A 22,390-nucleotide genomic window follows, 5' to 3' on the forward strand; every position below is an offset into this window, starting at 1 on the left:
AAATTCCTGAAACTTATTCTATGTATTAAGGACAGCAGTTTCTGATTGAAGCCAACATCGCTGAGCCTTCATGGTTAAAAGCATTTACACACTCAAGTCTGAGAATTCTATGGTAAAGCAAATATTTTCAGGGCTTCCTAGAAATAAAAATAAGCGTTAGACTAAATTGACGAGAATCTATATATTCCTCAAGTTGAAATTCTAAATCTAAAGTTAATATAAAAACACAGCACTGGCTGCTGTGATAGAATATAAGAAAATCAATTATGGACAAGCAAAAGGAAAAAGAGAAAAAGAGATATAGGAATATCAACAGGGTTTTTTTTTAATTAAAAAGATAAAGCTAACCAAAAATTGTAGGGTTAATTATGAAAATTAGTTTCACTAAAAACATATAATGCCTGTCATATCTACAAAGAATTTTCCAGGTAATTTTTTACCCTCACTGATATAGCAGATAATGTTAAGGACAGTTTGAAGTATATTTTCCATTTGCTTTTTCTCTCAGATATTGGCCTTTTAATTCAGTTACTACCTTTCAAATTATCTCTTGGAGCACCAAGTAACAGGCTTGATCTGGAGGTGAATAAGCTGTTACCACTAAAGCCATGTCCCTGTACATCCAACAACTGCCCTCCCCACCAGAAGGAGAATCCAGAGAACTGGAAACACACCCTCACGACAAGGAGTAGATCACCTAATTTTCTGGGCTGGAACCATAAGAGTATACACAGACTGCACTCAGTGATCGAAAAGACAACAAAACAAAACAGAGATTGGAGTGCCCAATATCGTGGCAATAGCTATAAGAAAAGATGCATCAATAGCTTCTTGTGAGGTGACACACACCTTATCCAGGTAATAGACTCTCATGATGAATGCCTTAGCTATGTCAGAGGCTTCCAAGTCACTCCACTACGTACTTCCTCCTCTGCTACAGAACTGAATATAGGGCAACTAGGCACGGAGGGGTCACAGAGCTTCAGGAGGCTTTATTTAGTTGTGAAACAGACAAACAGAACTCCTTTTTGAGTGGAGAAATCTGGTTCTGCTTTTGGATGCTACTTGCTGATCCTGAATTTTTTTTTTTTTTTTTTGAGGAAGATTAGCCCTGAGCTAACGTCTGCTGCCAATCCTCCTCTTTTTGCTGAGGAAGACTGGCCCTGAGCTAACATCCGTGCCCGTCTGCCTCTACTTTATACGTGGGACACCTGCCACAGCATGGCTTTGCCAAGTGGTGCCGTGTCCGCACCCGAGATCCAAACCAGCGAACCCCAGGCCGCCGAGAAGCGGAACATGGGAACTTAACTGCTGTGCCACTGGGCCAGCCCCCTGATCCTGAATTTTTGAACTCCCAAGATGTCACGTGTGAGATGACTTTGGTGTGAACTGAATGATACTCACTTAGATGGATGAAGGAATGGCAGAAATGTCCTTTAAAAGCAATACGCTTACATTTGACTCATTCAATCTAATAAATATTTATTGAGTCGTGAAGAGAAAGTCTGGGGTTTAATGAGATCCTCTGGTGGATATGAGCAGCTAAGGTTTATAAAAGGGATTGTTTATAGGATAGAAAAAGGACTGACCAAAGGCAATTCAAACTCTATAAAAATTAAACCCTTGAGCCAGCCGTAATGGCCTAGTGGTTAAAGTTTGGCACTCACTGCTTTGGTGGCCTGGCTTCACTTCCCACTCATGGAACCGTAACACTTGTCTGTCAGTAGCCATGCTGTGGTGGTGGGTCACATAGAAGAACTAGAATGACTTATAACTAGGATATACAACCACGTACTGGGGTTTTGGGGAAGGAAAAAAAAATTAAGCCCTTAAATGATACTTGCCCTTTAAAAAACAAAACAAAAAACCAAGTTCACATTGCTTGCTGTATCCACACACAGGTACAGACTTTAAAGCATCAGAAAGCTTTTGTGAACTCTACCTCATATCTAACAACACTGTCCACCATTTACATTGAAAAGGAAATAGAAACAAACTCAAGATGTCCAATAAAGACCAATGATCATCAGAAATCTCCCCCACCAGAAGAGCTTCTCTGAATTTGAGATTCGTATATGCCACAGATGACATTGAACCTCTTGAATAATTCCACAGAAATGTATTACCCAATAAACTTTAGATCTTACTTTAAAACCTGAAAGTTATTAAGTCTTATAGAAATCACGGGAAAATTTCTCTTTGTGTTATTGTTGGAAAACTTTTCTCCTTCAAATGCAAGAAGGAAGTAGCATATAATCAGTTCTCTTTATATACAATGCTCAACCCCAAGAAGTGATTCCTTGTCAGGTTTCTACTAACATGAATGTTATAGACACCCAATGCTAATCCCCTACGTCTGGTAATACATATTAAGGCTTCCTGTTTTCATCTCAAAATGTGTAGTTAAAAAGAAAACCCCAGTACTCTTTTAGAATTATTATTTTTCCCCCAACAAGTAGACAAAATCAGTCAACAATAAAACGAAATTTTAAAAGTTGTAAAGCTATCAAATTAAGATATTTTTACCAGCAGGGTTACCTGTACACTGACCACAATGACCAAGGATGTGGCCATGGTAACTGCAAAAGACTGGTAGTCTGCAAGGTGCTGCCCATCTTCTCCAGCTGCGTTGTAAAAGGCCCCGTAGGGGATGAAGAAAAGGGCTAATGAGGTGTAGATTCCGTGCGCCATGCAGATTAAAAATTTACGCTTGTTAAAAAGTAGATTCAACTGTCCAGGTTGGTAGAGCTGGGGATAGTCCATGCTGTTCTGGTCATTCACATCCTGTCAACAGAATAGTACTTCAGTGGAGGAGGCTTGAGGAGAAGTCAGAGAGAGAGAATTCCCCGTCTCTGGAAATAGCCGGTGCATGGCTAAGCATGACTTAATATGCACTACTTCTTGCCTTATTTTCATTCTCACCATAACCCAAAAGATAATAAAATGATCCCTATTTTGTAGAGGAGGAACTTGAGTCTCTGAGATTTATGAGAGGTCACACAGCAGTTCTAGCAGAACCAGAACGTGACTTGCACCCATATATTTGGCTTCAAGCTGAAGTTTCCTTCCTATACGCTCCTGCAGCTGCACTCATGCTCCCAGAGTTCTAGTACATTATATACAGCCTATGGGCCCCCAGGGGCTAATTGCCAAAGCAGTGAGTGGTAGTGATCAGGAGATGGCAACAGAGAGCTGCAGAGTTGGAATTGGCCATAGGCGTTCCCAGCTTTGGGGGGTGGGAGTCGGGGAGCACTCGGGTGAGGGGAACAGGGAAAGGGGGAAATTCCATGTGGGATCCCAGGTGGGAAGGGAGCTGAGCTTGAAGAGCTGAGTGTTCTACCCAGCGAGGATTCCAACAGCAGCTTCTTCCAAGAGTTCAGGACAAAAAGTTGAAGCAGAAGGAGAAGGCATCATGTTTGGCCCCAACAGCATCCTGGGAGAAACTAAAGCAGTGCATCTCAAACTTACTATGCACACAGATCACCTGGGGAGCAGATTATGATTCAGTAGGTCTGTGGTGGGGCCTGAGGCTCTGCGTTTCCAACCAGATCCAAAGTAATGCTGATGATGACATTGTGAGCACTGAAGCCAAATGCCAAAACCAAAAAGGATGGCAAAGACTGACCACTGGGGACATCAGAGGACCACGGGTGGAGGAGAAGCAATGGAAGAAGGAGCAACACAGGAGTGAACGCTGGGGGCAGACGAAGTTCCCCTTCCCACTTGCTGGATCTTGCCAAACAGGGTCCCATGAAGAACACTGACATATTCTCTTAGGAAGTTCTGTTTGAGGATGTTGTTGGGAGCTTCTGCTCAGTGACTGGTGGGGCTCCACACACAGGCTTGAAACCAGACAATCCTGAGTTCAAAGCCTGCTCTGCTGCTTAGCAGGTGTGTAATCCTAGACCTGTTCCTTAACCTGTCTGAGCCTCAGTTTCCTCATCTCCAGAAATGCACACAACAGCACCTCCTTCACAGGACCACTGTCATGAGTAAATAGGTATGTATTCAGCAGAGTTCTTGCTACACTGTAGGTAATAAATAGTAGATGCTTCTATAAATAATAACAAGTAAAATAGTGATGATGGTAATAATAACAATAGGAATAGCACAGCAACCTCAGAGTTACATGCCTGGTGCTCAGCTGACTTCTGTCACTTATTGGCCATATGGCTTCATGAACCTCTGAGCATTGGTTTCCTCCTTATAAAATGAGTGGATCCATAAATGATCACCAAGCCTTGCAGCATTGCCTTCTGTGATCCCGCGATCAGTTTAAGGGCCAAAGTTGACAAAGTGGGAAAGGAGAGGGGCAGACACTCAACTTGATGGCAATAAGGGGCCTTATTATATTTTATTTTCAAATTGCACAATAACCATCTTTTCCCAGAAACTGCTTTATTTTTATTATTTCATTCCACATTCTGGGCAGCTATAAAGCACCAAGGAAAGAAACCCTTGAAAGCATGGGCACTTGGAAATGAATGTGCTCCATCCTTTACATCTCAGGCCTTTGGTAATTCATTATTTTTTGTAGAATTCCACAAAATAAGCCCTTCACAAGCTGGCCCTTTTACGTATGAGAAGTTAGGCTTACAAGGGACTACAAAGTGATAGAATAGGAGACTGGAGTGAGCTCATAATGTTAAGATTTATATTTTGCAATAGACGGCTTTGGGCCAGAAAATGAGGCCTAGCCAACAGATCTAACAAGAGCCTGGAGAAAATCTGGTCTCCTTAAAAATACTTCAAAAAAATTTTTTTAAACAATACACTCTAATTGTGCCATGGAAACTCCTCTGGCTAGCCTTCCACTTCCCCATAGGCAGCCAGACTTTCCCCTCTTCCAGGAAGTGCTTTCCAAGGTCTGAGTGTGCCAAGGATCTACCATTTTAATAATTGATTCCCTCCCTCCCTCCCCTCAAGCACGTTGAGCTAGACAAAGGAAGACTGTGCCCCTCCTCTCTACGGCCGAGGGGCTTCTTCGTGTCTTCCTCCTGTGTTGGCAGGGTGCTCCGCAGGCCTGTTGCTCCTGTGCTGGGCTGTGCTGGCCAACAGAGGCTCATCGCAGATGCCAGCTCTCTGCGCTCCAATCTAGGCCCATGATTTTCCATCTATCAGAGTGTGGTTCCCTGAACTCTCAGAGTAATACACTATTTCCTGGGGTGTGACCCACAAGGCGCTAGTTCTGAGGCATATTAATAGGTTCTGTATGAAAAATAAATAAGTAAAACGCTCATAGGAATTTGGGAAACACTGGGCTAAGATGAAATGAAAGAGAGAGACGACTTCCTGTAGGACATCCCAGAGCCTTTAGAGCGACAATGTGGGGTGGGAATCTTTGAGAGGAGAGCAGCCAAAGTGATCAGAGAAGCCTTTTGGGGAGGTGGGGGATCTGGAAGGGTTGCTGAGCCACGTAACGCCTATTGAAACAACCGCACTCCTAGGACTCTTTCCACGGCTGCGTCTTCTACATAGGAGCTAGAAGCAACTAAAAGGCATCAATAGAGCAAATTAAGTTATAAAGACAGAAAATCACGTACCTGGTCAAAAATCCCCATGGCTAAAACAGGCAGTGATGTGTAGACAATGTTAAAGAGGGTAATGAACCACTGGTCATAAACGGTCTGAAAAGAAAGAAACACCCATGAGAAACACCACCCACAGGAGTGAGCATACTCACTTTTCGGCTCTTGGATTAAAAACCTCCATTTCCTGAGGTGTATGGGAACTTGGTGTTAGAGTCAGAGAGACATGCATTCTCCCCTGGGCTGTCTCTCATCAGCTCTGGTGCCTTAGAGGGGTACTAGATCCCTCTAAATCTCAATGTCTTCATCTCTAAAATGAAACCATATTCTCCTTAAAGAGTTGAGTGGGGATGAAAGGAGATCATATGTAGAATAGCTAACACAATGCTGGACACACAAAAGGTTCCGGACCCTTGTGGTAGGTTATGTCACTCTTCGGGTCTTCAGTGGCTTCTAATAAGTCCAATTATCTGATCTCAGTGGTAAGTAAAGGACCCACTAAAATGTTCAGAGGGAGATGCAAAAATGAACCCACCAGCCCTACCCTGTGTTCACATGGAGAGCTTTGCTTGGGAGTGGTTTAAGGCAAGGTGGCATGGAGCTAGCTGCTCACTATACTGGGTATAAATGAGTAAAACAGTACAAATATCCCCCCACACCTATGTAGGGCACTTCCTTGCATGAGCCTCACTAAAAGTCAATGAGGCATGTGAAACAGTCATTATATCCCCATTTTGTTGATAAGTACACAGAGACGTAGGAACAGAATGTAATAAGCGTTACGGAGCTTATTATAGGCAAAGGCAAAAATTAAAACCTAGGTCTCCAGCACCTAACTGATGTCTGTTCTGCCACTCTATCCACCATTCATTCATTCATTCAATAAGCATTTATCAAGAAAGCATTATGTGCCAGATACTAGGTTCTAGGCAATGGTAATTCAACATGATATAATCAGATAAAAATTTTTCTAATGGGGGCAGGAAACAGACAATAAACAAGATCACACACACACACACACATATATATATATATGGGGGTGGTGAGTAAGTGAGAAGATAAGTATTAGGGAGGAAAGAGGAATAGAAAATATGGGAGGGTTGTAATTGAAAGAAGGTGATTGGCGCTGTCACTAAGAAGTGACATTTGATGAGTCAGTCCCGGTGGCCTAGTGGTTAAGTTTGGCATGCTCCACTTCAGTGGCCCGGGTTCAGTTCTGGGGCACAGACCTACACCACTCTGCTAGCAGCCATGCTGTGCTGGCAGCCCACATCTTAAAAAATAGAGGAAGATTGGCATGGATGTCAGCTCAGAGAAAATCTTCCTCAGCAAAAAAAAAAAAAAAAAAAGTGACATTTGAGAAAAGATCTGAAGGAAATAAGGGATTGAAATAGCTTTCTAGGATAGGAGCATTCCCTACTGCAAGTAGATCCCAGGAAAAATCCCTAAGGCAAGAAAGCATCCGGTATGTTCAAAGGACAGCAAGACAGCCCATTTGGCAAGAGCAAAGTGAGTCACAGGGAGAACAATGCATGTCAAAGCAGTAAGGAGGAGGATCCTACGCAGGTAAACATGGTTTATTCTCTAAGTGAAATGAGAAGACGTGAGAGGATTTTGAGCAAAGAAACAATCTGATTCGACTTGTAGTCTAACAAGATTACTCTGGATGCTGTGCTGAGAACAGACTGAAGAGGGGCAATGGTGGAAGCTGGGAAACCACTTAGGAGGCTACTGCAGTGGTGCACTGGAGGGTGGAGTTGGCTGGATCAGGTGACCAGCAAGGAGAAGTGATGGGTTTTGAATATATTCTGAAGCACATTTTCTTCTTAGGGAAGTTCTGAGGGCAATGAGGAATCTTAAATACAAATGTTCCAGACAGAGGAGATAAAAGTAGGTTCTACATAGGTATTTAAATAAATAAGGCAATCTTTTAAATTGTGTCCTGTGCAGGTAGATTATATTGAAGAGAAATATGTTGGTGTCTTTATTGCTAAATCTGGATTTGGACTACACTATATCTAAGCATTGTTGTTTACTCTTAGAATGGGTGTCTACTTGCTCAAGGAAAGGGGAAGTGGAGGCCAGTCTTCAGAGGCCGAATCTCAACCTGGACTGCTCTGTTGAAGCTCCACGGGTGGCTTTATTCAACACTGAATAAACCAGACACTGTGAAATACACTGAGTATTGCATTCTGAGCCAGGTTAGCCTCATGGTAAGAAGTAAGGAGGATGGACATTCCCGCCGTCAACCATCTTGGGAGGAGTTCAATCTTAGGGCAAAAAAGTGAGAACAGAAAAGGGAAAAGGAGGAGTGGGTAGACAGGGGAAGGAAGGAAATTGTTTTACTCTCTGTGTATCTCACTCAGATGGTTGCGGCCTGGAATCCACATAGCAAAGACCTGTGCAACATCATTCTCTTTGAGGGTAGGCCAAAGCTAGGCAGGAAAGTTGAATTCCACCACCAATAAATAGTCAAGACAGTATTTAGGCTAAGCAGCAACATTAAGGACTATCATCAAGAGTGTAGGCTTGTGACCAGAATAACCACTTCTAATATCCAGTTTTTAAGTTCTCCAAATGATAACTCCTTTGTATTATTGTCTTGTTAAACTCTATACTTTGAGTCTGTTTGAACTCTGCTGTAAGGATTTGAAAAGGGGGCCTATGTCCAGTGATATGCTAAGTGTTTAACAACTAGCTCTTAAAAAAAAAAAAAAAGCCCTGGTTTATAGCATTTGCCAACTTCCATGGCATAAATATTTCCGCCATGGCTGTCCAAGCAGTGATATCACTAAAAGCAGAGTTGGGAAGAGATGTGCCATAGCATGCCATTATATAGCATTTCTACCCTACAGATCCAATAGATACAAATAACCTCAAGAGCATAAATAGTAAAACATCATATAATAATAAGGAAGTGAGTTTTGAATATTTACGAATTTTGTTTTTAATATAATTTATTTAAATTGTAAGTTTATATCATTTAATTTTTAATAATGGCTGTGTTTAACCACTGGCTCATATAATTCCTGACAATTTAACAACAGCTCTTATGAACCAATATGGGCCAGCCCTAGCATACCACAGCCTACATCCATGCTCGGAACAAAGTAGTACGAGATAGCAACAGTTACCTGAAGGATCTTAGACTCAATGTTGCAGGAGAGAACCTGCAGCAGGGCAGGGCAGTAGCCTGGGGTGTTAGGCAACCATGAGAATAGACTGGAAAAGCCCATCAGCATTCCCTGGAAACCCCCAGGGTATTTTAGCAGAGGCATCTGAAATAAGCCAAGATTTATGGCACTCATACAAGATGGAAGCATGTGCCATAACAACTGATTCATACCAAACTGCCCGCTGAAGATAATGAAAAAAGCTGAGACCCAAAAAAAAAAAAACAAAGGCATCTTCAGGAAAGCATCAATGAACCAAAGATAGTAGGGAATTTATCTGTCAAGGCCAAGGAGAGGATTAGAACTAAAGAACTACTTCAAGGCCTAAGATGTTATTATCTTTCTCCAGAGACTATATTTCTTTTCTTCTACCAGCTGCTGAGGTTGGAGTGAAGGCCTGATGTTCTTCTGGGCCAGGAGCCATCCTGCCATAATGCACCCTGTGCCCTATAGCCAGGAGGCTGTCCTTGGGTCCCAGCCTAGAGTGGGAAGTGTTTCATCAGGATCTCTACCCTTGATGGGCACTGAACCTTGTCCTTCCAGTCCTAGGAAGCAACCAAAAGCAGATGATCTTGAGCCTCTCAGTTGCCTCCAGTAGATCAACACCCCCAGGGCACACGGCTCAGAGCAGTGCAACCCTCCAAGGTCTCAGCCCACAGCAGGAGTGTTAACAGGCTCCCGGATGCCAACTCCTGGCCATCACAAGAGCCCACCAAAACTGCAGCTCAGCCCCTCTCTCTTCCTTCTGATGAGCAAATGTGTCCAACAACTCTCCTCCTAGATGTCTGCCTTCATGCACCAGGAGACAGGAAAATACTCCCAGCAGCACTAGTTGTAACAGTCCCAAACCAGAAACAACCCAAATATTCATCAGGAGTGGAATGGAGAAAGACATTGCAGTATACTGACAAAATAGGAAACTATAGCATAATGAAAAGACAGGAACTATAGCTGTCTCCAAAAACACAAATGAATCAAAAAATACATATCACGTTGAGCAAAAGAAGTCAGACAAAAAAGTATGATTCCATTTCAACAAAGTTCACAAACGTGCCGACCTATTCTGTGTTGTTTAGGGATTCATACTCATGGTAAAATTATAAAACAGAGCAACAAAGTGATTACAAAGTGCCTGGGTAATAGTTACTTCTAGAGAATAGGGGAAAGCGGGTGACTGAGAAAAGACAAGGGCAGCTGGGGCTTGGCGACGTTACCTCTCTTGCGCTGGATCATGGTTACATGGGTTTCCCTTTACAACAATTTAAGATGACATTTACATATTATGTACTTTTTGTAGCTAAGTTTTATTTTACAATGAAAAAAGGAAACACGTGACCTTGGTTTTCAGTCACAGCCTGGTGAGACCTTGGACACTGGGAGGATTTAAAAAGTCCTGATGCCCATGTCACTCTCCAGGTCAATTAGTATCTTTGGGGTTAGGATGATCCAGGCTGGGGAGTTTTAAAAATTTCCCAGGTGATTCCACAGTCAAGTCAAGAGTGAGAATTTCACTCACTCCTATGCACACCCCTCCCCCCCAAAAAAGCAGTAGCTGACACCAATCCTCAATGATGTGATGATGGCGTCTGACTTTCATTCCTAAAATACATCAGTTCATTTCATGATTGCAGTACGGAAAATGGAAGAAGGGAAAGCAGTTCTATTGAAGCCTTGCAGCACAGGCAGAACCTGGTGCTGTCAAATTACTTCTTCCTCCACCTCGTCCACTACCCAACATCCACTTGCTGAGAAGAGATGATTTCAGATATTAAGAAAAAAGAAAGAATCTGGGAAATTATGACATGCTGAACTGTGAGTAGCTGATGGTCTGGCATGAAGTATCATCATAATCGCAAACTGGCTAGCATTAAAACCTACAATCATTTGACAGCAGCATTTATAAGCTGGCACTCAGATTAGACGCCTCATTTCACAACTGGAGCAAGAAAGGACTGGGGTAAAAATCAGTGAGAATGAAGTTTAAAGGAGTTTTCGCAATTTCTTGGAAGAATTTTTACTGCCATTCAGAATCACAACAACAAAACAAATAAGAAAACTAGCTGATATTTACTGAGTACCTACTATGTACCAGGCACTATTTTAAGAGCTTTACACGTATAGACTCATTAAATCCTCATGACAACTTGATGAGGTAGATACCATTAGCAGGCTCCAATTTACAGATGGAGAAGCAGCGGCCCATCAAGCTTAGGAGATGGCCTGATGTTATATTTTGAACACAAAGATTTTCAAAGTATGGTCTAGGGACCTTTTAGGGGATCCACAATGTCAAAACTATTTCACAATAATACTAAGAAGTTATGTATTTGCCCTTTTCACTCTTATTCTCACATGAGTGTGTATGACTTATAATCACAGTCGACTGAACGCAGAAGCAGATACAAGAACCCAGCTGCCTCCTATTGTGCCAAATAGTAAGTGATTAAGTGTAAAACAGTGACAGTCACTAATTTGTTTTTGTTTTGGAAAACAGTCTTTTTTTTTTTTTCATTAAAATGTGTCATTAAATAAACATGTCCAATTCCAGGCCACTTCTTGGTAGTCCCGTGACACTCCAACCTCACTTCTTCATAATTGTCAACTTAGAATGATGGATGTGCCGGTTCCCAGCCCCACCCCGCTAGACCATGAGCTCCCTGGGAGCGGGTTATATGACTTCTTCATCTGTGGGGCCCAGGAACCTGACTCCGTGCCTGGCACATGGCAAGTACTCAACAAAAGGAAATTAATGTCTTAAGCATAAGGGTGTTGGAGTTAGAAGACAGAACTGCATGTTCTTGAGGAAGATACGCAATGTCTCTGAGTCTTAGTTTCCTTGGCTACAAAATGGAGATGTGAGGGAAGCTGTGAGTATTCAATGAAATGAGCAAACGCCAGGCCAGCAGCAGCACCTGACAAACAGATACTGCTCAATAAGTGAGCACCTGTTTATGGAAGGAAGGAAGGGAAAGACAGAGGGAGGGAGGGAGGGGGGGAGGGGCAAGCAAGGATCCGAGCTTCAAGTGATTTGTTTAATGGGTAAATAAAAAGGTACATTTTTCTACTAATTATACTTTTTTATGAAAATACAATTCTTTATTGCTCCACATAACCATAGACATTTCTATAATAAACTACTATATTAATGAAATCAATAGAAAATTAGAACAACATTTAAAGGAAACTGAATACCTTGATATAATTATGCATTTTCCTCATGAATACTTAATTACATCAATCACTGTTTAGTTTTGCCTTGGGCTCCACCAAGATGTGTTAACCTGAGTCATTCACCTTAAAAAACACCTTTTTTCAGTGATGTGCATTGGCTTAGTACAGTTTAGACCATAAACTTCAGAAAACTGTATTTTGCAAAACAACAACGAGTTAGTGACTGTCACTGTTTTACACTTCATCACTTACTATTTGACACAAGAGGGGGCAGCTGGGTTCTTGTATCTGCTGCATTCAGTGGAGGACAGTTTAAACTTTACAGTTGTGACAAAAATTAGTCACCAGTGGTATTTCTTCTACAACAGGCTTCTTCCTGCCCTTGCAAGAGATCTCCAGCTACTCAAATAGTTATCCTAATGAATACTCCACTTTTCCTTAAGGTCCCTAGACACTCTCGGAAAATATTTAAGGCTCCCTCTGGTGACTAGGACCAGCTCAGAGGGGCACACCAGCCCAGATCATGACCCACAGGGATGCCATCTGAGTTTCTTCCCTTCCAGGTATGCTCAAGCCCTCTACCACCTCCACTATCCACCCCCACCCCACATACACATCGGTTGACCAGATGCCCCAAAGAGATGGGCAGAGTTGGCAGTGGCGGGGGGGGGGGGGGGGTGGTAATTCCTCTGGAGCCTCTAGTTTGGGAAACATTCTGGCCCAAGACTAGACCTGTCAAATGGTGATGAAACTGAATTTGGATAACTCAAATTGTTTATATAAACAGGAGTCCCACAAAAAAGTATTTGTTCTAGGTCCCCTGTACACCTAGGGGCAGCCACTCCACCTCTACTTTCCAAATTTCCTGTTCCCCATCTCCCATATTCTGAATAAGAGAGAAAAGCCATGCTCCTGTGAGATGCCATTAGCGTATCTGGAGCCCTGTGTCTCTTCACAGATCAGAAAAAAAGGGAAAGGAGAGTTCTCCGTTTTTCCAACTTCACTGTTTTCCTGTTTAAGGAAAGCTCCTCCTTGCTCCCTTCTTTGAGGGAGCAATTTATCAACCTTATCAACCATTTTATTTAGAGCAAAAATAATCCAGCTACAAATTACAGTCAAACAGCTTGGGGAACAGAACACAAAATCTATGATTTATAGAATACCACATTTAAATCTTAATAAGGCTCTGAAACAGTTACAAAGGGCTTCCCACTCCGAGATCATTGGCTGAGCGCCTTGTTCAAATAACAGGATCAACCACCTCTTCGGAACCATGTATCCAGCTTTTGTTGTGTGATGCAGAGGAAAACTATATAATGATATTTTTTTCTTGTTTTGGCCTTAAAGAACATTTGTCATTTAAAGAAAACACACTGTGGGATAAATATGAGGGCTTCAGCCTCAGCACATCTGTTACTGATTTGTGTAATTAACAGAAACCCACTAGCAGGATCCAGGAGGGAAGGACACAGCCAGAGGCCCCGCCCCTCCCTGGGTTTTCCACAATGCACATCTGGAAGGCCAGTGGGACAGGAACTGCCATGCCAGGCTGAGACAGGCTCACAGGTACCCAAACCCATGAAGTCATCTAAGCCTGGAGAGTAGTTGAACTCTTTCACGTCACTTTCCAAACTTTTCATTGTGGGTTTTCTTACATTGTTTGACAGAACTAAAGTTTTTCTGGCCTTGACAAGATAATTGCTTCCATATCACAGCAGAATTTAAAAAAGACAAAACATACACAGCTTTGTATCCCACTGACAATGATAAATTGTCATCAGATAATATCATCGCACAAGTACACGGCGCCAGTAGTTGCATAGTTTCAAACGTGAATTTCCTAAATAGGGCCTCAACCAACATTGGTTTGGGTTTTTGGTTTTTTTTTTTTTTTTGGCTCTATACCTGGTGGGGGACAGTTCATCCTTATTAAAAATCCTGAGGACATGGGGTGCTTTTAAAGTAAGTTACATGTATAAATAGTGCACTCAAACCCAGAGTGGGCTCCGTGAAAATCACGCGGATTTGATAATGGATTGGGATAAGACATGTTCTTAAAAAGGATCCGTGATTCAGTTTAGAGACTTAGCTGACCTTTATTCAAACCCCTCTGGTCCAGAAATCTGGTTGGAAATCTCCTCAAGACAGATTATATTTAAATTGCCTCTCACTGGCAGTTTGGTTGGAGTGTTTGCTGGCAGAAGGCAGCCTCAAGCTTCCAGATGATTCCAGGAGGCAGTTTGCCTAGGTGGAGGCCTGGCTTTTCTAAGGGCTTAAGCTGTGGGAGATACCCCAAGACATGAACTCTCTCTCAACAAGAGGGTTCATTTTCTCCCCATAGTCATATTGTACTGACTGTTTCTGCATGGTCTCCTTTAGATTCCAAATAAAGGAAATATTTCCCGGATTGGCGTCGGGGAGGACAGTTTTTTTAAAGAAGAGATAGCCATTCTCTTTTCCAAGTCTTGACAATCGAGTGGCCACTTGTCAAGGAGAGTAGATAAAGCACTGAAGGGAGAGTCAGGAGACGTGGGTTCCAGTCCCAGCCTTGCCTCCCACTGACCCTCAGTTCTTAGGGGACTCAGGTTCCTCCTCTCTTTCATTCCTCTGTACAATGAGGGGCTGGACTCAGTATCTCTGACCTTCCCCGCCAGAGCAAAGAGTCTAGACTTCAACAAAACATACTTTTTGTTCTGTGTCCCAACTCTTTCTCCCTGGAAAGTCCATCCAGCGAAGCAAGCAAAAGGAGTCTGGTCCCTCCCAGGCAGATTCTTTCCCCATGTGTCCCAAAGCAAGCACAACAGAGGCAGGGTACCGAAGTTAACCAGGGGAAAGCCCATAAACCGAGCACAACTTAGCCTGCACCCCATCATCATCCACCTGAGATGGCCCAAGTGCCACCATCCCGCAGGAGTGACGGTCCCACCCACCAGCCCCTTGGAGCATTGCATGCCACAGCTGGATCAGCTTGCACATCTGCCCCAGCCCACCTACCGGATGGGGCACTGGCTGGAATCCACTGGCGCTCTCATCAGAGAATAAGAGTCTGGGTAAAACTTACCAGGCCCTGAAAGACAGGCCAAGGTGGTGAAAAAATAACACGTCACTTCGTTAAGTAATTAAACTGGTGTTTTTAAAAGTCAACATTGTGTCAAAGAAAGCACAGTCTGTTTACATTTGGTCAGATGTTTTCGGCTACAGAGTGGATTACTTCACAGTAATCTGTTGAGTGCAGGGAAGAAATATTTGGGCGCTTATGAATCGCGCTGAGATTGGACAGGGTTGGCCCCAAGACATGGCTTGTCCATGACAAAATTAATTCAAAAAAACTCTTGGAGGAAAAATAAGAGAAAGGTGACTATGGAGTTATTCAACATCAGTTTCACACTCATGAAAATAAAATCCTTCCCAGACTGTAAGTTTCCTGAGGGCAGGAACTGTGTCCTCTCATTCATTTTGATGTTCCTGGAGGCAATCGGACAGAGAAGTGACTGAAGATCAGGCCTGTCAAAGAAGGGCCTCTAAACACACACCTGATGTTACTGAATCTGCCCAGCCCTACAGTCTTGGTTTTGTTTTTTGTGGGGTTTTTTGCTTGTTTGTTTGTTTTGCTGAAGAAGATTAGCCCTGAAGTAACATTTGTTGTCAATCTTCCTCATTTTTTGCTGAGGAAGATCAGCCCTGAGCTAACATCTGTGCCAGTCTTCCTCTACTTTATATGTGGCTTGCTGCCACAGCGTGGCTGACTAGTGGCGTAGGTCTGCCCTCGGGATCCGAACCCGTGAACCCAGGCTGCCGAAGGGGAACGCACCAAACTTAACCACTATGCCACAAGACCAGCCCCCACAGCCCTACAGTTTTTATTACTACTGGCTCCACTTCACCATGAAGCTTTCAATCCCGTTGAAGCAATTTAGGAGAAGGATGGCAGGGGGAAGGAAGACCTCAGACAGCTGACTTCCCTTAACAGACTGGAAGCAAGTGGCTATCTAATGGGTGTTAGGGGCTAGGAAAGCCTTGTCACTCAACATGTGGCTTTGGAGGCCAAAACCAGCTAACGATTTCAATGGGAAGAAAAAACATGACTGCAAAAATGTCCCCTATTCAAAGACTCTCATTCTCTGTAGACTAGCATCTCTCCCAAATATGTTGTTTTCTTTTTTCACTTGCCTCATTTACAGTGTATTGCCCTTAGAAAAACAGGGCTAAGAAAAAAAGCCAAACATTTTTCAGTTAAAGCTGTTGCTAATCAGGACCTTCTAGTGAAAAACAGAGAATGGAAAAGAGACAAGTCAGCCCCAATTCCATTGATCCGAGTTACCCTCACGGTCAGTTCTCAGTATCACTGACACACCAGCCCACTCATACATGGGCAGGGCAGGGAAATACCAGAGTCTCCATCTTGATCGGGGCCTAAGAGCTGTCCTAGAAGAAACTTCTTGCATAGACAATAGCATTAAGTCAGATCTCCCTTCAGTGCCATGCAGTTTTTGAAGGAGTTTCTCAACGAGTTGGTTTTAAATGGAATTTCAGAAATTAAAGAGAGATTTCACATTCAGCTAAGTGCAGGTCACTTGGAAAGGGCTCAGGGGTGCTGGAAAGGTCTTCCTCCTTTTACTTGGCTTGTGGTCTCACAGCTTCACACACACCTGCCCCTCAGCCCCTGCGGGTAGCTAGACTTTCAGGCCTGCAGACCTCCACTTAATTGTGAAAATATTCATATATTCAGTTGAGATTAATGGAGCCCCTGAAGTCGTGCAAGATCCTCACACATTTCTCCTTTCCCCATCCTTTCATATTAACTTCAATTATACTTCTATTGGACTTATTTATACATTATCTACTGATGAGAAAACGAATTCCAAGTGGGTGAGGATTTGTCCTAGCCATCACTTTGTTTTCTCTTCCCAAGATGGTCAACAAGTATTCCTCCTAGCACTTTGACAACATGTGACTCATGGCTATGGGCAAGGAAGGAATTACTCAATTTAAAATGACAACAGTTGAAATGCTCATAAAATCAGAATAGTTAGGCAATTTATAATAAATTCATATTTCAGAATGCCATTAATAAAAACATTTTTGAAGAATGTAAAATGAGAGAAGTTTCTTAAAATGTGATTTGTTTTAAAATAAGGAAGATATAAAAAGCACAGTCTCAGATACATAAAAGTTAATATATATTCACATAATTATATTTATAATCAGAAAAAAGCTCTGAGGATAGTGGAAAAGACTTTGCAGAAGCTTAAATGTACCCCATACACACACTTTAGCATACAAAACAGGGCTATTTTGTCCCCTGGACTAGAGTTAATTAAGAAAATGGAAGTTTTTGGAAAGAAGAAACATAAGTAGCCTGTTCCTATGGAGATAGTATTCTTAGCATCCTTTATCCTTCGTACATCTTACTACCTCCAAAACATTGGAACTAAAATAAATGACACAGTAATGGCAGGTTTTAACACTGTCACCATAGACACATCTACTCCAGAATTTCTCAAAGTGAGTTTTGAATGGCACATGTTCTACATGTTCTGAGCATGTTGCTCAGGAAAAAACCAGGGTTCTGTGCCAAATGAGTGTGGGTAATAATACTAAATCTTATTGACTCTAAGACACTATTTATTGTAAGAGAATCATTATTGATGGCAAGGTTAGACCAAATGGGGAATCTAACATTCTTGTAAAGCTAAAGCAGCAAAGGGCTGAATCCTTAGTGTAAGAGTAAAGGAGAAACAAATCTCTGTGCAGAAAGGGAGTGCAAGGAAACTTGCCTGGGTCAACCTAGGGACCAGTAAAAAGGAGAAACAAAAAAAAGTTTCTCCTGAAAATTTGAACCATAAATGATATTCACCAGAGTGTGCAATCCAAGTTCACAAAATCCTGGAACAGAGAAAAAGATCTGAAGTAGGCAGTGTCCCCAGGGAGCTGGCAGAAGCCACGTAAATGCTCTCGGGAAAAATCAACTTCAGGAGTGTTCAAGATGGCAACATAGGTCATTCCCAACTTCAGGTCCCTTCACCAGAAAACTGCTATCAGCTATCCACAGATGAGACATCATTGTGAAAATCTCAGAACTGGTGGATAAGGCTGAAGCTTATCCCACTGGACCACAGAGACCAAGAAGGACCACATTAGAAGGGAAAGAGGAGCAGCTCCACTCTGAGCACATCGCCCCTCCCCCAGGCCAACACAGTGCTGCACCAAGAGGGCCCTTCTGGGCCTATGGTTTCTCCGGTGGGAAAAATAGAGCCCAAGGTGGACATCCAGCTCTCCCAGCATTGCAGGACACCTCCTGGGAAGCCCACGGGGTCTTGCCTCACAAGGCTCACTGGGGGAATCTGCGAGTCTTGACCACTGGGGATCAGAGAGAGACAGAGGAGGGGGTGGGGATTACAGCACAGAGATCTTGGAGGGCCTCATTCCTACTTGCAGCAGTACTGGAGCAGAGATCCCAGCCAAGAGTTCTGCCCATCTGCAGAACTGAGCCAGTGGCCCCATCTGGCCAGGGAGCTTGGTTGGCAGTTCTGCCTGATTTGGATACCCAGCCAAAGAGTTGTACTTGCCATGGAGCCCGCTCTATGATCCTGCCTGTGTAGGAAAGAAAATTCACAGCCCCATCAAAACTGCTGAGTATAGCCTCTAGTCCTGCCCAATCAGGAAGCTGGCCAGAGAACCCAAGCAGCCAAGGAGCCTAGCCTACAGCCTCACTTATGCAGGGACCCAAACCATCAGCCCTGCCTAACTGTTAAGTACAGCGTCTGGCCCTGCCTAACCAGGAAGCCTGAACAGTGACCCAGGGCAGCCTCAAAGCTCAGCCTATGGTACCACCCAGCCAAGGAGCCCAGCCAGTGATCTCACCCAATCACAAGCATAGCCTGTGGTCCCACCTGACGAGGGTGCCCAGACAGGGACCCTGCCCAACTTTGGGGCACACCTTGTGGCCTCACCTGATCACAGAGCACAGCTGGAGGCCCCATCCAACTGCAACAAACACAGAGTCCAGCCAGTAGCCCCATCTGGTCAGGAAGTACAACCTGAGACCCCATACAACCAGGAGAAATTACAGAACCCAGCTCATAGCCCTGACTACTCATAGAGCCCAGCCAGTGGCAGCTGCCCTGACCTCAGAGCACAGGCCATGGCCTTGTCTAACCAGAGGCCCTGATAGCAAGCCCCACCTGCCCACAGATGGTGCCAGCTGACCCAGCCAATACCCCAAGCTGACCTGAGCTGTCTTTCCCTGACAAAGCAAACCTGTAAAGTCTGGAAATGGAGACTGCTTACTCAAAAGTGCAGCTACCAACTCAAAGATCAAAAAGAATCAGATAAAACAACACTACCAAAGAAAACTAATAAAGCTCCAATAACCGACTCTAAAGAAATGGAGTTCTGTGAACTGCCTGACAAAGAATTCAAAATAATCCTCTTAAAGAAGTTTAGTGAACTACAAAATACACAGACAACTAAATGAAATTAGGCAAACAATGTATGAACAAAATCAGAAGTTCAACAAAGAAAAAGAAATCGTCAAAACAAACTGAAATCTTGGAGCTGAAGAATACAAAGACTGAACTGAAGAATTCAATAGAGAGCATCAACAACAGATTCAATCAAACAGAAGAAAGAATCAGTAAACTAGAACATAGGTCAATTGAAATTATCCAGTCAAATTCATAGAAACAGAAAGTAGAATGGTGGTTTCCAATGGCTAGTGGGAGGGGGAATTGGAGAATTGTTTTTCAATAGGTATAAAGTTTTGGTTTTACAAGAAGAAAAAGTTCTAGAGATTTGTTGCACAACAATGTGAATGTACTTAACGTTAGTGAATTGTAACTTAAAAATGGTTAAGACAGGGGCCGGCCCGATGGCGCAGCGGTTAAGTGCACACATTCTGCTTCAGCAGCCCGGGGTTCCCCAGTTCAGATCCCAGGTGTGGACATGGTACCAATTGGCATGCCATGATGTGGTAGGCATCCCACACATAAAGTAGAGGAAGATGGGCACGGATGTTAGCTCAGGGCCAGTCTGCCTCAGCAAAAAGAGGAGGATTGGCTAATCTTCCTTGAAAAAAAAAGTGGTTAAGACAGTAAATTTTATGTTATGTACTTTTTACCACAATTTAAAAATTTTTTAAAAGCTAATACAGACCGTGATTATAAAACCTATTTCATATGGTTATTGTAAGTATTGAGCTAATACAGGCAAAATATTTAGACAATATCTGGAAGAAAGTCAGTGCTATTTAAGTGTTAGCTATAATTGCAATTTGTTTTTCCCTTTACTTGTTGGTGTGAACAGCATCATGATTCCACCTAGATGATGACACCACAGCACTGATGCCATTACATGGGTACTGTAATTGACCCGTTGCCTCTTCCTCCCCAAAAAATGATAACAAATTACTGCTTGCCACTCCCCTGATAAGACTGTCTACTTCTCTGACAAGCCTAGAAACAGAACCTTAAATTCTCCATAATGTGCATAGCTATTAAAATATGTGTGAGATCACACTTTGCCATGTCCACCAAGAATGCACCTCTTAGACATCCCTTCCCATAGCTGGGATATAATCTCCAGCAGGCACCACAGTCTGACATATACCAAGGGCTTAGTCAGTATTCATTGAATGAAGGAAAGCCTTAAATAGTGAGACCAAGGGATCCTGCCCAATAGGTATATCCCAAGTCCAAATTTAATCAAATCTTTGTAAAAATTAAGAAGAAATAGATAGCAGTCTGGGACTTCTACTCAGTAGCCCAAGGTGGTTCTCCTGCCTAAAAAAGATGTGTTCTGCCCTATTTAAATCAGCCAAGACACAGGAAAAGCAAAATAAACCTGGGAAATCCTCTCTATGTCTTTCCTAGAATGAAGTAATATAGAAATAATTAAGAAATATATTACGTGTGGCCCAATTAACTATCATATCATATTAATATTAACACAACTGAAAAAAATATCATTCTACATTCTGGAATCAATGCCATAATCAGACTGAGATCTTAAGACACTGAGCCCCTTTCACACAGTGCTAGTCAGGCTGCACACATTTACACAGACCAGATGTGGAATCTGCAGAGATGGCCCTCAGTGCAGGTAGAGTAAGAGGCATCCTGCAGAAGTGACAGGAAGCATGTTGGAATGACTGTCCTTGCTGCATCTGCTCAAGCACAAGAAAGGGCTCTAGAAACACCCAACAACATGAAATGACTAGATGCCTTCTATATGGCAGGCATGATTCAAGATCGTGGGCTGTGTAGATGATTCAGATGTGCTTTCTCTCCTCAAGGAGCTCATGGTTAAGCTAGATAAAAATCATAATGGACTGGATAAATTGGGAAGAGCAATCCTCTGCCCTGAGACAGACACCCCTTCTTCTCCTGACCTTGTCTTAGTGCATGTATAAGCCTCAGGGGCAATGGCTTTGGCAAGACTGGTAAAGAGATTCTAAGCCATCTAGAAAAATTCGATCTGGGGGATGAGCTGTTTACTTAATTGACCCCTCTGCCTCGGAGAAGATGAATAGAGTCCAGCATGGACAAAAGAAAAAGCAGATTGGATTTCACTCTGGGCTCTGGGTTCAAGAAAGCATACCTGTGGCCCAGTGGCAGCATCAGCATTTCCAGGGAACTTTTAGAAATGCAAATTGTTGGGCTCTAACTCAGACCTACTGAATCAGAAACTCAGGTGGGGCCCAGGGAGCTGTGCTTTAAAAGCCTTCCAGGTGATTCCGACGTCTGTTAAAGCTTGAGAACCACTGATCCAGCCCAACTCACCAGCATAGGAAAGAACACAGGGGTCCACAAGAACTGATAACAGAGTCAAATGAAGATTGTACAATTAACCAGAGTTTTCAGTGTAAAAAGTAAGAAAAAAAAAATGAAGAAAGGAACACAGAAAAGAAACATGCTCAATTAAATCAAATATTTAAGAAATCTAATCATTGACAGGTGATGTGCCTTACAGTTGGGTTTAACCATCAGCTACTCCTGTTGTTGGAGGAATCATTATTCTCCCTTGCTTTTTCTCTTTTAAAATGTAAATACTGGTGAGAGGAGTAAAAATCTAGTTGCTTAACATCTGACTCTGACAAATTTTATCAGATCCCGAAAGCCGAGCGGAAAATCACCTAAATGTTGAGGTTAGAAGTCATCGAACATTAGTTTCAACTTAACAGTTTTTACGTGGAGGGAAAGTCACCAGCCTAGGAAGGCACAGGCCACTCTGCCACACTTGTCTTTGTTGGACAAAGGCAGAATTGTCAGCAGGTAAATATCCCCACCCAATGCCTTCTCTGGAGTAGCACTAAGAAAACTTTTATTTCTGTGAAGCTAAAGTCAAGACTCTACTTTACTTCAACTCTCTAGAGGTTACCAAAAATGTCAACAAAAATATCAACAGTCTACTTTGCGTTCTAGGAATGTTACCCTTAAAAGAGAAAATTAGGAATGGGTACAGGTGTGCCTCACTTTAAGTAATCTCAACTTCTCAGAAAAAGGGGAAAATGTACAAAAC

The 22,390-nt window shown here is 42.8% G+C and overlaps 1 protein-coding gene across 6 annotated transcripts in view; it reads right to left on the reverse strand.

Moving 5' to 3' along the window:
* Window positions 1-22,390, reverse strand: part of ATP8B4 (ATPase phospholipid transporting 8B4 (putative)) — a 217,090-nt gene that overhangs the window by 12,629 nt on the left and 182,071 nt on the right. For all 6 annotated transcript variants that reach the window (XR_006887667.1, XM_046655054.1, XM_046655056.1 and 3 more), the window contains 2 exons: window positions 5,544-5,627; window positions 2,539-2,784 (listed from right to left, as the gene is read on the reverse strand). Coding sequence is in view for 5 of the 6 variants with exons in the window: in XM_046655054.1 (XP_046511010.1) it covers window positions 2,539-2,784; window positions 5,544-5,627 (330 nt within the window). In the remaining variant the exon portion in view is untranslated. The remainder of the gene's footprint in view (window positions 1-2,538; window positions 2,785-5,543; window positions 5,628-22,390) is intronic.

Source organism: Equus quagga, chromosome 2 (assembly GCF_021613505.1).
Source record: "Equus quagga isolate Etosha38 chromosome 2, UCLA_HA_Equagga_1.0, whole genome shotgun sequence".
Taxonomy (NCBI): domain Eukaryota; kingdom Metazoa; phylum Chordata; class Mammalia; order Perissodactyla; family Equidae; genus Equus; species Equus quagga.